The sequence below is a fragment of the Ictalurus punctatus genome, chromosome 29, assembly GCF_001660625.3.
Source record: "Ictalurus punctatus breed USDA103 chromosome 29, Coco_2.0, whole genome shotgun sequence".
Lineage (NCBI taxonomy): Eukaryota > Metazoa > Chordata > Actinopteri > Siluriformes > Ictaluridae > Ictalurus > Ictalurus punctatus.
This window is the reverse complement of record NC_030444.2, coordinates 9,569,597-9,585,186: the sequence shown is the minus strand read 5'-3', so window position 1 is coordinate 9,585,186 and position 15,590 is coordinate 9,569,597. Positions and strand designations below refer to the sequence as shown.

The following is a 15,590-nucleotide window of genomic DNA, read 5'->3' as shown; positions in this document are numbered from 1 at the left end:
CTAAGGACATGTTCAATTCTGACTGGTCAAGTGTTCATTATTTTTCTATAAGCACAACTTGGACTGTAGTTTCGGCTGCAAGTACTTTCGTTTTCGTGGAGAAGTTTATTTAGCATTTTTGCAAGGAGTCTCCAGTGTCAGGACGTCTCATGCAGACAGTTTTGTGGTAACATTACATACATGCTGCATCTTTTGCATAACAACAAAAATAAAAATCTCAGGGGGGGGGGGGGGGGGGGGGGCAGGCTGTTTATAGCTGCTGTAACATAAGTGATTAAAGGAATGCATTCATAACCTAATTTGACCATTTGAAAATATGACGTGAAAATCAAGCTGCATCTGTTTAGATGAGTATAATATTGATTTAAGGTTTGATACATGAGCAAATGACCAAAAAGTAGTTCTTGGTGGTACAGTCAGACCATTTTTGGCTCACATAATTCAGAGGAGTGTGTGTATGTGTGTGAAGAACTGGAGTATTGTGCCTTCTGCAGCAGAAATCATGGGCCAGCACTGGCACAGTGAAGCTAATCGCCTCGTGTGTGTGTGTGTGTGTGTGCGTGCATGTGTGGTTGTGTGTGTGCGTGTGTGTGTGTGTGTGTGTGTGTGTGTGTGTGTGTGTGTGTGTGTGTGTGTGTGTGTGTGTGTGTGTGTGTGTGTGTGTGTGTGAGTGTGTGTGTGTGGATAATCTTGCCCTTTATGACTTTTGGCTCTTTTGTTTGGCTGAGAATCTTTCCTGCTTCCAAATGCCTGCAGCGAACCTGCGTGTGTCCCAAGAAGCCATGTTTTGGTCCGGTTCAGTCCCTGCAAGCCTGCAGAAAGTCAGATGTGTTACTATATATTTCCGTTATTTTATGGTCTGAACTAAAATTGTGATTAGGTCGCATTATTTTTAGACATGCATTTGATTTAAAGGAAATCAGGAGTCCTGAGTGCTCACAAACTCCGGCAGTTACTCGGTGTCCTGATAAACCCTCTGTACCTGTATTTGTTTGCAGGATGAGCCGACCACAGGGATGGATCCTAAAGCGCGCCGGTTCCTGTGGGACTGCATCCTCAGTGTGATCAAAGAGGGTCGATCAGTCATCCTCACCTCACACAGGTGTTTCTCATTACACCTTACACACACACACACACACATTATCACACACACCTTGCACAGGTGTCTCTCATTATGATCTGTCTACATGTGATAAAACTTTAGTCCTCAGTTCTTAATTGTAGGTAAGCTTTCCCTAGTGTTCTCTGTCTCTGTTGATCGGTGTGTGTGTGTGTGTGTGTGTGTGTGTGTGTGTGTGTGTGTGTGTGTGTGTGTGTGTGCCCTGGTTGTAATGAATCTCAAGGGATGCGCAGGACAGACACAATCACTTTTCTCTTCCGCATGTGTAACCAACATCTAATCACCCATAACAGCACCAGGTGTCCAGTGCATACACACACACACACACACACACACACACACACACACACACACACACACACACACACACACACACACACACACACACACACACATAAATAGCATCATTAGTAATTGTCTGTCTGGGCAGTTGCACCCCTTAAATACCCCCTAACAAATAAATCCCTAAAGTGTGTGTGTGTGTGTGTGTGTGTGTGTGTGTGTGTCTCTTTCTGCAGTATGGAGGAGTGTGAGGCTCTGTGTACTCGGATGGCCATCATGGTCAATGGCCACTTTAAGTGTCTGGGCAGCATACAACATCTAAAGAGCAGGTACGTGTGTGTGTGCACGTGTGTGTGTTTACATATTTCTGCACCTCCTGAGGTCATATCTTGTGCTTGTGCCCATATGTTCAACATAAAAGCTGAGATCTCTACAACATTAAATGTTACACACAGGGTAGGAGGTCACCACGTGTGTGTGTGTGTGTGTGTGTGTGTGTGTGTGTGTGTGTGTGTGTGTGTGAGTGTGTCTTGTGAGAATTTTTTTTCCTCACAGGAATTAAGGGATGACTGCAAGACAGATCGATCTCTCTCTCTCTCTCTCTCTCTCTCTCTCTCTCTCTCTCTCTCTCTCTCTCTCTCTCTCATCTATTTCTACTTTTCTCATATCCCCCATCAATTTATTTTCTGTATTTATTTCTTTTAATGAAGCATCAACACCGATAGTCATAATAATACCAGTATCAGGTATTCATCCATTACCATACCAACCTGATATTATCTACACAGTTATGCACGTGTACATAGTGTACCACGCTAAACAACAAGAAGTGACAACAATCAAACAAACAAGAGCTGCTCTTTTTTTACTGCAACGGTACTCGATTTAGGGTAACAACAACAACAAAAAAATTCGCTAATGCACTTCATTTAAAACCAACTAGCTAACGTTATAAAGAACAAAGCGGGTAACCTAACTGCATAAAAAAACACACGTACACGTTTTATGGCCACTAAGTAAACCAGGGAGACATAAATAAAATGCCAAATAAACTGTTCCATGATGTGCCAGATTGATAAAAGCTAACTCTGTATCAGTATCAATAGATCTTTTTTCTCTCTCTCTCTCTCTTGCTTAGCTTCCTCTGTCTTGTTCACTCTCACTCTTCTTTCTCTCTAGCTTTCTTTCCCTGGCTGTTGTAATTAATGATTCAGGAGGCGTGGGTGTGCTTAATGAGTGAAGAAGTGATTAGGTCTCTCTTTTTCTTTCTCACTTGTGTTTCTCCCTCATTGAGAGCGTGCTGTGTTGCGCAGTATCACACTGGGACAAAAGCTACATCCCTCCATTACTGTCTCTCTTTCCACCACTTTCTAACCTGGTGTGTGTGTGTGTGTGTGTGTGTGTGTGTGTGTGTGTGTGTGTGTGTGATACAAGGGCAGCCTCAGCATTGATAGCATTTGGTTGTTTGCTGGAGTATTAAAGGGGATAACATGGCTCTGATTGGGTTATGGGTGAAAACACATTGGAGGAGGTAGAGGAGGAAGCGGGGACAAATTTGTTGCGTGATATTTCTCATTACCTTTCCTGTCAAAAGGCGGTTGTGGTGGTCTGGAGATTTTTTTTTTTTTTTTTTGTGCGTTTGGTTGCGAGCAATAATGTGTGTCTGACAACAGAGGCTGCTGGAACATTCCATCACCTTACCACCTAGCGGTGCCACATTCCCTCCTCCCCTTATTACATCACCTTATCTTTTCCCTCTCTCAACCCATAGCTTCATCTCTTTCTTTCCTTTTGCTGCCACCTCTAGGACAACAGCTGTTTTTAGTCATTAACGCCATGGAGGCCAACATACACACACCCACATAAGTAAACAACCATAAACAGGCACATAGTCACACATGCACTATTATTGTCATACCCTCTGATAATGGAGTTCTGACAAAACCTTAATCTATTTTAACCAGAGGCCAAAAAGTGGAATTTCCACCTGTTTTGGGGGTGCCATTGTTCAGCATTGAAATTATTTGTGATGTCTCACACCACATTACAGTTTAACGGCTTATATGAAAATAGACACTCAAGGTTTGAAGAATATCCTGTTTTATTTTTTTAACCCAGCCTTAGTGTGCCAGTTGTATACAGTGTTTTGTTATCGAAAAAGCTTTGGTTGTGCTGTTCATTTCACACTGTACCTATGCAGAGGTGTGAATTATTTGCCCAGAATAGGGCTTCGCCTTTCCCCTCGCCCTGCTCACCAGTGTCACATACGTGAAGTTTAGGACAGATGCGAGTGCAAGTTATGTAGTTTAATACCAAAAAACAATAAGTCAAAAGGGTAATACAAAATCCATAAAATTGAACAGGCAGGGGTCAGGCGATCAGGCAAACAGTCCAAACAAGTCGAAAACAAGAACAAAATCAAAACCATAATAAACAAACATGGTATCAAGGCTTGGCACCGGCAGAGACAAAATGTACTTGAGCATATTACTTCACAAAGACTCTGACTATGTTTACATGGACAGCAGTAATCTAATTATTGACCTTATTCTTAATAAGACAATATTGTGGTTAAGGTGTTTACATGAGTTATTTTTAGAATATTCCTTTCATGTTCAGGTTTTACATGTTATAGAACATAGAGCGATTAACAGCACACGTCATTACGTTCCCTCCAGAATTTCACGTATCAACATACAGTTGGTCTTCGTTATGGCACTGTATACAGTTTTGGGTGTTTTTATTTTTAATTTTATGAACTCTTCAAGTGCAGTTAATTATTTGTCGTGCTGTACGTGCAAATAGACAACTGCTTGAAGCCGTGGGCTGAAACGAAACGGCGTACTTACCGACTATATACTATCTCAGATACATGTATTTCTCCTACTATATAGCAGGTAAGTACGCGGTTTGGGATGCAGCTATGCTCTCTTGTTTGCCGTCAAACGGTTGAGCACTGCCGTATGTGTATGTGTCCTGTTGCAGAATGCGGTGAAAACTCTCACACGACGTTAATAGTGTGATTAAGGTCTGTACATGTCTGTAATGCACGTTGATAATGCGACTAAAACAGGAATACTCCACACGTCTTAATTCCATTTGTATTTACTGCTAGTATGACTTTAGTCAGATTAAGCTCATCAGAAACCGCTGTTTACATGCTAGTTTCTTAATCAGAATATAGTTTTAATTGGGTTAATACTGGATTATTGTTGTTCATGTAAACGTACTGATTGTGTATGAGTGTCTCTTTTATGTGTGGTGTGATAGTGAGTGTAATTGGGAACAAGTGTCTCTGATTAGTCATCAGGAGAAGGTTCCCTGTCTGTTTTGGGAGTTGTAGTCGTTGGCCATGTTTGTAGTTTGCGTTGCATTCTGGGAAATGGAGTTGAGAGTTTGCCATGACATGACAACCAACAACTAAATAGTCATGCACATTCACACAGAAACCTAACAGTGACCTGACTAATCTAATAACAGACTTGAAGCTATAATACAATTCATTTGTTTATACTGAATGAAAATATCCTATACGTCGATTTCTGTTCCACCAGCAGAATGGAACGCCAGTGTACTGTGAGAAAGGGCTACGTTTAAATAAAGAATACAAACACAACTTCCCTGAAGAACACACAGCTGCTGAATTCTCAAATCAGAGGATGTTAATTCATTCTCAGTAACAACAGCTCTGACAGTAGTAGAAGCTGTAGAAGCTTCAGATGGTTTATAGTAATGTCCTTGTTTTTTGGTTTGTTTGCTTGTTTTGTTTTTGCCTTATTAGCTTCATAAAAGAGAAAACCAGACTAATGAGGAAATGATAACACAAAGTACTGTAATTTGTCTCATAGACATTTCACAACATTAAATGTAACTATAAACGGGTAAAAAGCATGATGCTGTTCATTAAAAAGTTGCTCATTATGAACTGTAATCGTTGGTAAATCACTGTGGTAGAAAATACATGAAAAAACATAAGGATATGCTGTTATGGGAAAATAATGGCTGTTTGCTTTTTCATACCACCTTGTTGTGGATTATTTTCCTATAACAGCATGCCCCGTTTCTGTTTTATTCCTGAATTAATAAGTTATACTGCATGGGACTGTATATGGGAAATAAATGTTTCCTCAAGGGGGGCATGGTGGCTTAATGGTTAGCACGTCCGGGGTTGGGGGTTTGAATCCTGCCTCCACCCTGTGTGAGTTTGCATGTTCTCCCCTTGCTTCAGGGGTTTCCTCCCCCAGTCCAAAGACATGCGTTGTAGGCTGATTGACATTTCTAAATTGTTCATAGTGTGTATGTGTGTGCAATTGTGCCCTGCGATGGGTTGGCACTCCATCCAGGGTGTCCCCTTCCTTGTGCCTTGAGTTCCCTGGGATAGGCTCCAGGCTCCCCTGCCACCCTGTGCAGGATATGTAGTTGTATGGAAAATGGATGGATGGATGGATGGATGGATGTTTCCTCAATGTGTCCTTTAATACTTAAGGGTTCTTTACCTACTTTACCTCTCAAAACTACTTGGAACCCTCTCTGATATAATGGATCATGGTTGAATTTGTGCTCTGTTCCCAGCTTCCTAACAAGCTGGAATGTATGAAGGAAAGAATTTCACTGCTTATAAGTTTAGAACCTATAAGATTTCCACAGAAGGACAACTTGAAAACCTCTTAAGGATTCCCATACAAAATGACCCCTTTTCGAAAGAGTACAACTACAGTAAACTATTATAAAGTGATTATAAATTACTGTCAATTACTATTTCACTGAAACTATGCTACCCTGCAATGGACTGGTGTCCTATCTAGGGTGTATTCTGGACTCGCACCCAGTGTTCCCAGAGTTTGGATCTGGATCCACTATTAGCCTGACCACAATAAACCAGATACTGAAGATGAATGAATGAATACATTGAAATTAATACGAAAGTAAAGACGGTGCTGTATGTCTGGAGCCATTATTTTGTTTGTATGTAACTTAATTGCTAAGCAGTCCCTTAAAAAATAAAACAAATTTCGAAAATTTATAAAGTTGAGAGAAATTGACTAATTTGGTAGAACACAGTATTCAGGCTTGTTTTCAAATATCATCAGGAGGAACTTCTGGTAGCCTACAGTCAGTTAGCTAGCTAGCAAGGACCTTAAAAAGAAATTAAGGGTACCAGGAAGCTGAGAGGCAAGAACACAGCACCTTCTGAAGTCTTACAGAAAACCTTCCAAGGTAAAACTTCCCCTAGTTGCCCCAGAAATGAACAGAAAGTGGAATTCTTGGTTTAAGAAGGTTCCCCAGGATTTGGTGTTTTTTTGTGTAATTACTCTAATATATTAAAGGCACAATCTATTAAAGTGCTGCACCCAAGTACTGACCCATGCATCATTACTTTAAAGTAAAGTTGAATACATTCTTTGTATTCAGAGAATTTGAATACAAATTCTTTTTTGTTTGTAGTTTGTACTTGTAGTGCAACAGTATTCCTGGATTGTTCCTGGATTGTACATGATGTCCATCGTACCACTAGTCTGGATTGTCTGGGGAATATTCTTTTCAATAAGCATTATCCACTACTTGATCAAAGGAGTTGAAATTCCAAGTAATCCTCAGCAAATATTTATAAAGTATAATTATATTGGTATGAGATGTGCTCTTTGCTCCACACCTCCAAGATGAAGGTATGGTGTTCTCTAGGGGGGTTATTGTTTCTTGAGACGCATAGTCTAGACTTAAAATAAATGAGTGGGAGGTCTGGGCCCTGGTTGGCGTACAGGGCCTTGAGCTCCCTTAGGATCTGAATGGTTTCAAAGGGTTTAAAGTTTTCACTTCACCTCTAGGCTGTTTGGTTTGTGATTAGACTTAATCTGCATCTATTGAGGGAAAGTGAAAGAAAATGAATTGCAACTTTTTTGGGCCAAGGAGAGTTTTCAGAGCATCTGACCTTGCAAATATCTCTTTATCTGCACAAAATCTAATTTGCTGTTTGGTCCAATACTTATTCAGTCATAGTTCAGTCTTGCACCCACCCACACACACACACACACACACACACACACACACACCCTGTTGTCCATGTTTGAAGAAGACTCGTGACTCATCTTAATCAATCACTCTATAAACACAAACAGTTTTATGGCTCCGCCTCCATCAGCCTCTAAGTAAACACAAATACAGAGGTGTCCAATAAAAACTCCCCATAAGCCTGTCCCTCACCAATCAAATCGCTCTTTTACCACCCTCTTGTCACTTGTCACAGACATTAGAGCGTCTCGCTGTCTGTCCTCTCAGCCACTGTTTTTCATGACATAAAGCTACAAAGTGCCTTAATGCAGTGCACTAATGCTGAGTACACAGGAAGTGTTTTATAAGATCGTCTAAAGTTTGGACGTGCCTACAGACAGTCACTTTGGGAAAGGCAATAAATCAGAACTGAATTTGATGTGAGGGCAGGCACACATAACAGTACCCACATCTCTCTGCCTGTAAAATGCACACACTCTGTGATTGGCCTACCAGATTATAGTCATTTGCCATGACCTATAAGCTCTGAACTTGCTTTCTGGAGTATGTAGTCTGTGACCTTCACTGCACTACAAACCTGGACAAACCACAGTGGTTGTTTTGAAGACTGTGAGAGAAGGCTGAAGAGGTGGAGATGGCAGGAAGTGAAGCCTAATACCATCAGTTTGATAATTGCTTATTTTATTAAAGAAATCAGGTTTTCATAGATACATTTGGATTAAATTCAGCTCAAATATGTCCTAATGGTGCATTAAGTGTTTAAAATTCACGGAGTGGTTCTGGCCGAGTGCACTTTCTCTTTCTGATACAGCGGAGTCCTTGCTTGACGTATTACCGCTATTTTACTTAAGACCAAGTAAAAGAAATTTATATAAGATGGCATGATCTCCATCACACCGCCAATGAGGTGTTTCTCAACCCAGGTAAAGGAAACACAGATTGAAAGCGAGGTCTTTGTTCCTGAAACTACCCATGATGAAAGCAAGGGTTGCATCCCAAAACTCTATTTAAAGCGTCTTTGATTCAACAAACCTACGTCCTTCATCATGTGACCCTGAAATCAATTGGCTGCCATTGTTTTAGGACATACCAATTCATAAAATGCCCTTTCAGGAATCAAAGGAGTAGAAGATAGGAGGCTTCTAGATCAATGATACACTTCCTAATTGGAAATAGTGTGATGTATGCCTAGACTATAAATGCTTGGCCTTTATCAAGAAAAGGGGAAAAAAAAAGTCAATAAAAATCAAATATAAAATTAATTATCTTAATAAAATATGCAAAGGGATTAGATGATAGTCAATAAAAATGCCTTGTTTTAATAAAGAATCTTGATTCGGCTAGAATGTACAAGGTATACGTGCAATAATGTTTTGATCACGGTTAATTCCATCTGCAATCATTATATAGAATTGGTAGTCTAATCCAAACCCATGTTCTCCCAGTTCGCCTGTTCTTCTAGTGTCTGTTCGGGTTCCCTCCGGGTTGTCCAGTTTCCTCCGACTTCCCAAAAACCAGCTTGGTTGGTGGACTCTAAGTGTGATTGAAAGTGTGAATATGTGTGTGAATGTTGGCTTGCAATGGACTGGCATACCATCCAGGTTGTTTTTCTGCCTCATATCCAGTGTTCTGGTGATAGACTCCAAATCCACTACGACTCTAATGATAATGATAATGAGTCTTTATTGGTCACATATACATTAGAGCACAGTGAAATTCTTTTCTTCGCATACCCCAGCATGTCCGGAAGCTGGGGTCAGAGCGCAGGGTCAGCCATGATACAGCGCCCCTGAAGTAGAGAGGGTTAAGGACCTTGCTCAACGGCCCAACAGTGGCAGCTTGGAAGTGCTGGGGCTTGAAACCTCGACCTTCTTATCAGTAACCCAGAGCCTTAACCTTCAAGCCACCACTGCCCCTCTGATTAGGATAACGCGCTAATGAAGATGAATACAAGAATGAACACATGATGGTAACACTTTTTACAATAACAGTACATGAATAATCATCCACTAATACCTGAATTAATACTTACTTAAATAGGAACTAATGATGAGTTAAGGCATGTACTAATCATGAACTAATGGATAGCTAACCTTAACTACAATGTTATTATAAACGAGTCATCGAGTCTTATGAGTTGATGCGTGAATAACGACCACCTTAAGTACATGTTAGTACATGTTTGTTAGTTAATATATTCATTAACACGTAAGGGAAAAGGAGCTGTGTCGAGCTCTATCCACCCAGAGCATGTACCAGTACTACAGTGGGATTTGAAGAGAAATGGATGGAGAATGAGACAAAACGGGTTGAGATGGAATTATTGGTGTTTATTTTTAGTGCGTCTTCTACATTCGATAAGGAGGATCAATGTAAATTATGAAAGTAACCCAGCGCCATCCAATGATGTTTGTGTTCGCAGCTGAATATGGCAAATTATATAAACAGTTTGAAATCATGCATGTTTAATTCATTCATATTCTTTCTTTTATTTAGTTTACCCCTACGTGTTGATTAATATATTAACTAACAAACGTACTTAGCATTTAATTAAGGTGGTCGTTATTCACAAATGAATTCATAAGACTCACGTCATAGTTAAAGTCAGTTCATCATTAGTTCATGATTAGTACATGCCTTAACCTATCATTAGTTCTTATTGATCAGTATTCATGTACTGTTATTGTAAAGTGTTACCATAGTGATAACACAGCGATTGCTCTAACTGTCTAAATGAGCAAATATGCTTGTTATAGATTCCTCCTGTCCTTGTTTCCTTTCACCCTTGCCTTACCTCCTTGGAAGGCGGAACGAATAATATAAGGAAGAGAAGCCAGGAAATGAAACAAGATGGTGCAATTAATATAAAAAGAAGCACCCATGGTTGCGGTATCCAAGGCAGTATGGACTTGTAATTTCCAATACTATTGTAGTGAAGGATGCTTGGCTAGGTATCTGTCAGTCCTAGCGAAAGAGACGTGGCCTTTGTGCCTGTCAGTTCTAGTGAAAGAGGCGTGGGCAATGTTCCTGTTGCACAGTAAAGGAGGCGTGGCTGTTGTTATTATTATAGATAAGTATAGATGATATTGAATTACTGCATGAAATCTCTCTCTGCCCTTGAAATAAATTCAGTAGCCAGCATCTAATCATAAGCTATTTCCTCTTAGCTCTTCACTGAGAAATTCACACACACACACACACACACACACACATATTCACATACAGCACACAACGGTGTGTAATAAGTCCTGCTTCCCTGTGCATGACTTACGAATTGTTCCTAACACATATCACAATGAGTAAATAAAACATTAGGGGATTAATTAAGCAGAAAACAGCAGGTTGTGAGAGCTCTAATGACAAACTAACAAGAGGAGCACTGTTCCACAAACACAGAAACACACACGCACATGCATACACAGCAGGATCTATTGATAAATGCAGTCAATCATTAACTGGAAGATCAGTATTTAAGCGTGTGGGGATCCAGACACAGTGAGATGAGAGTTGAGAAAAAAAAATGTACGTATTTTGCATGGAAAATTATAAGCCCATGGAGAGATGGATAATATTAACCATATGCGCCTCGTGCCATCGTCACATCAGCCACAGCGTGTGTTTGCACACAGATGTTTGCTATAACTTGGTTCAATTGCTGTGATGTGTGATTATAATATTGTGTGGGTGTGGGTTTTGTAGGTTCTACACAACCTGTAGAAATTGTGTTTTTCGATATCTGATATCCTTTGCATGTTGTAAAGTGTGCTGTTGAATTCTCCAAACTGATTGGTCAGGAGGTATTTTAATACATTATCGACTGTATATAAACAAATTGCATTCCAGACACTCCACATAATCTAAATAATTTTTTTAAATAAAAATTTCTTGTGATTTAACAAGGAAACACATATGATCATTTATATGAAGCTTTTTTAAAGAGATGTTTATTTAACATTTCTGGAAGGAGTCCAGTGTCAGAGCTTTGCAACATTTATTAACTTTTGCAGTATGGGACACAGGACTTTGTGGTTTCTCAGTAAAATGACATGAAGTGTTTTTTTTTTGTTTTTGTTTTTTTTTTTGGGGGGGGGGGTTGCCTTATTAACATCAAGAGAGAGAAACAAAGAGAGTCTGGTGATGGAAGGACTGTTTATAGCTAAATGGTGTACTTATATAGCACCTTTATCCAAATTGCTTTACACTGTGTCTCATTTACACACCAGTGGTAGCAGAGCTGCCTTGCAAGGTGCTAACTTGCCATCAGGAGAAACTTGGGGTTCAGTGTCTTGCCCAAGGACACTTCGGTATGTGGAGCCACATGGGCCAGGAATCGAACTGCCAACCTTAGGATTAGGGGACAACCCGCTCTACCACCTGAGCCACAGCCACCCACATAATAAGATTAATTAACTTGTCTCAGAGACATGTCACTATACAATAAATGGTTAATGTTGCTCAATAATAATTTAAAAATTGTAATCATTGGCAAGTTGCTTTAGTGTAAGAGCATTAAAACATTTCAGGACATGCTACTGGAAACTAAATGAACTTCTAGGTTTTAACATTATTTTCCAATGATAGCACAACCTGATTTTTTTTATAACTTAATTATTTATCTTAACCTTCCTATAGGACATCCAAATTTATACTATAAACCAAACATATATGGTACAATTCAATTGCCTTCTCTGATTTTAGGCCATGTGTGTGTGTGGTGGGGGGGGGGGGGGGGGGGGGGTCTTTGCCAGTCTATGCAGACACCAATAATTGTAGGTAAGCAGTTCCTGATTGGTTTCTCAAACTCAAAGAAAGAAATTGTGTTCTCAAATGAATAAATCACATTTTGAGCCCCCTAGTTCCATTTATTGGTCATTTATGGATGTGAGATTGCTGTAGAACATTTAATATTGTGTGCTTTATTGCCATAATTTCCACCAAAGTGAACTTGGAATGTGGAAAACCAATATCTGTAATATTCAATATATAACCCATGAGCAATATATTGCTTATTGAATTAAAGGAATATTATACATTTGTGATGGTGTGCATGAGTGTACGTATTTATCTCTTTAATAAGAATAAATGACAGTTTTGAACTATTGCCTATTGAATTATTCAAGTGGTTTTTAAGATTTCCAAATGGTTTCCTTTTTGAGTACTGAGGTTGGGGTTAGGCGTAACACGCTTTAGCCAGAGTAATACACAATTCAGTGGGAATACCCAGAAAAGATAGTAATACATGTGTGTGTGTGTGTGTGTGTGTGTGTGTGTGTTTTCAGGTTTGGCGATGGTTACACGGTGATAGTGCGTGTCAGGGGAAGTCCAGCTGATCTGAGCACGGTTGAGGACTTTGTGACTCAGATGTTCCCCGGCAGTGTGCTGAAAGAGAAACACCACAATACGCTGCAGTACCAGATGCCCCACAAAGAGGGCGCTCTCTCACACATCTTCAGCGAGTTCAGCAGAAACCAACAAACTCTGGGAGTGGAGGATTACTCAGTCTCTCAAACCACACTGGATCAGGTAATACACACACAGAATGAAATTGCATACTGTGACAGTACCTACTGCGTTCAATTCAGTACCTACTGCTTGCTCGGCCGTTGATACAGTACATACTGATCAGTTTAAGTGGTAAGAGTGAATATAAATCAGGACGTACTATGTGGCACGGATTCTGACAGCTCTTCCGTGCCAGTCCCGTTGTCTTATGGGATAGCACAGCATCCACAGTGTCCAAGGTTCCATACTGCAGAATCTCAGGAAAAGCAGTAGGTCATCCAGATATTTACTGTTTTATGAATACTGAGAATTCTTATATACTACTCTTTTGGCATAATACTTTTCGCTTCTGTGTAGTAGGGTCGGAGGGATATTTGGATATAGCCTGAGACTGAAAATTCGGACAAAATTCTAAATTGTATATAGAGTAAATTTCCTAAAACATTATGTGTCGAAAAAGAGATACAGTATTACACGTTAACATTTAACATCTTACTGGAGTAGTTTTTTATGTGGCTGAATTCCATTTGGTTTTTATACAAAGTAGTAAGCATATATAGTGAATAGGAAGCCATTTTGAATTTAACCTGGAGTTTAATAATAAAATACATTCCAAAGTGAAGATGAATTGAAAATAGCATATTTTTTGTTTACATGAAGGGTAGCAGAAGAAAAGTAAACTCTTCAATCTTTACATAATATCCACTAATATTGGCACCTTTGGTAAATATGAGCAAATAAGGCTGTGAAAATTCTTTATTGTTTAACCTTTTTATTTATTTATTTTGTAAAAATTCACAAGAATATTCATTTTTTGCGTTGGGGCTTGAACCCCAATCTTTCCAACCAGTAACCCAGAGCCTTAACCGCCAAGCCACCATTGCCACTGGATTACGCCCATTGCTAGTCGGTGTGCCAAGTCGCTCCAAATTTTCCATAAAGCATCACTGGACACACCCACATCTAGTCACTAGCGGTCGCTGTCACTCATGTCAATGCAAGTCGCCAGTTCTCATTGAAAATGAATGGTCTCCGGTCGCTTTGTCACTGTATGTGTCACTGTAGCTTAAGACTTTTTCACAGTACTGAGTTCTATTTGCTTCAGATAATTGTGCATGTTGAATGGTGCAGTGTATCTTTTAACTGATTATCAGGGAACATCGGGTTTGTCTGTGAGGCGGACTAGGAACAACCTAGTATTGGGTGCTGATTTCCAACAATAAACTCAGCACGTGTGTGTGTGTGTGTGTGTGTGTGTGTGTGTGTGTGTGTGTGTGTGTGACTGCAGAGAGGTTAACTGTCTGTTCTGCCTCACTGCTCACCCAACAGACAGCACAAAATCCACATACTCATTAATCTGAAGGTCCTAGAGACATGTCTCACACACACATACACATATCTGATATACACTTTTAAAATGAGTGATACAGATTATCTGAATGCTTTTTTTATGTATCTCTCTCAGGTGTTTGTGAATTTTGCACGCCAGCAGCACGATGCTGAAGACGGTGTGTACGACAATCCTGTAGATCTGAGTGATGAAATACCAATGCACACACACACACACACTGAATAATGACTGAGTAATGAATAAATTCTCAGACCTCATGTCAAGATGCATAGAGAATAAGCCTATACTCTTCTACTATAACATTTAACTAAAAATATTCTTCTCAGGAGCTCTCAGGAATTTTGATAGAAAATACTGATATATCTATATATATTTATTGTTTCGAATCTTTTTCTGCCCACATTGCAATCGTTTTATTTTTCAAGTGCCCAAATGAATGAAAAGCAACTGTTCTGAGGAACCAGTCACCTTCAAGCTTTGTGCTTCATATTGTAACGTGTAACAAAAACATGCCAAAAACTTGAATGAGAGACTTGAATGGCAATGTTCATTGGGGTTTTTTTTTCTTCCATTATTTCTTTTTTTTTCCTGCTAAAACAGTTCAGAGTAAGTTGCATAAGTTGCTTTTGATATATTTGTTGTGAACTCAGCCAAGATGAAAATATCACCATAAATGTACCATCAATTGTCTTCATGATGAATCATCATCATCAGCATCAACAGCACCATTATCATCACTTTTGACCACTTCAAATAACATTATACATGCATTTTCAATGGGCTAAAGTGCAATATTTGTAAATCTTTCAATTATAGACATCACTCCTAAATCCATAGTCATCTGAATGAAGGTAGTTTTTGGTGGTTTTTTGTTGTTTTGGTTATTTTTTGTGGTTTGTTTTGGGGTTTTTTTGTGTGTATTTAAGATCCTGTTAACTTACCACTGTGAAAAACTTGATATTCTACTGTCACTCCTTTTGCTAGCACTTTGCATACATGATTGTAAAATTGTATAATAGTTCAATGTGAATATAAATCTTTGCTAATTTGGTTACAAAAAAGCAATTTTAATAAACTTTCCACACAATAAACATACTCATAATGATCAAATAAAGTTCTGTGTTTTACTGTGAACATGAAACATACACAATTACAATTCCAATAGGCACAATTGCAGTAACCATGGAAACAGATCTGAACAGCCACCAAGCAGTTTTTCAATTGTCTTGGTTCCAGAAGGCCAGTAGATAGGTTAGCAAGTAAACAAATAAAATTATTAGCAATTTAGCCATTCGAAAGCAATTGAGAGTGAAGAACACAACTAGA

General features: G+C 39.3%; 1 protein-coding gene across 4 annotated transcripts in view; it reads left to right on the top strand.

Annotated features, from left to right (window-relative positions):
• LOC108260577 (phospholipid-transporting ATPase ABCA1) overlaps nucleotides 1-15,372 on the top strand; it is a 200,801-nt gene extending 185,429 nt beyond the window's left edge. For all 4 annotated transcript variants that reach the window (XM_053677629.1, XM_053677630.1, XM_053677628.1 and 1 more), the window contains exons 47-50: nucleotides 999-1,102; nucleotides 1,639-1,731; nucleotides 12,691-12,934; nucleotides 14,379-15,372. In XM_053677629.1, coding sequence (XP_053533604.1) covers nucleotides 999-1,102; nucleotides 1,639-1,731; nucleotides 12,691-12,934; nucleotides 14,379-14,489 — 552 coding nt within the window. In that variant the 3' untranslated portion in view covers nucleotides 14,490-15,372. The remainder of the gene's footprint in view (nucleotides 1-998; nucleotides 1,103-1,638; nucleotides 1,732-12,690; nucleotides 12,935-14,378) is intronic.
• Nucleotides 15,373-15,590: the final 218 nt, after the last annotated feature.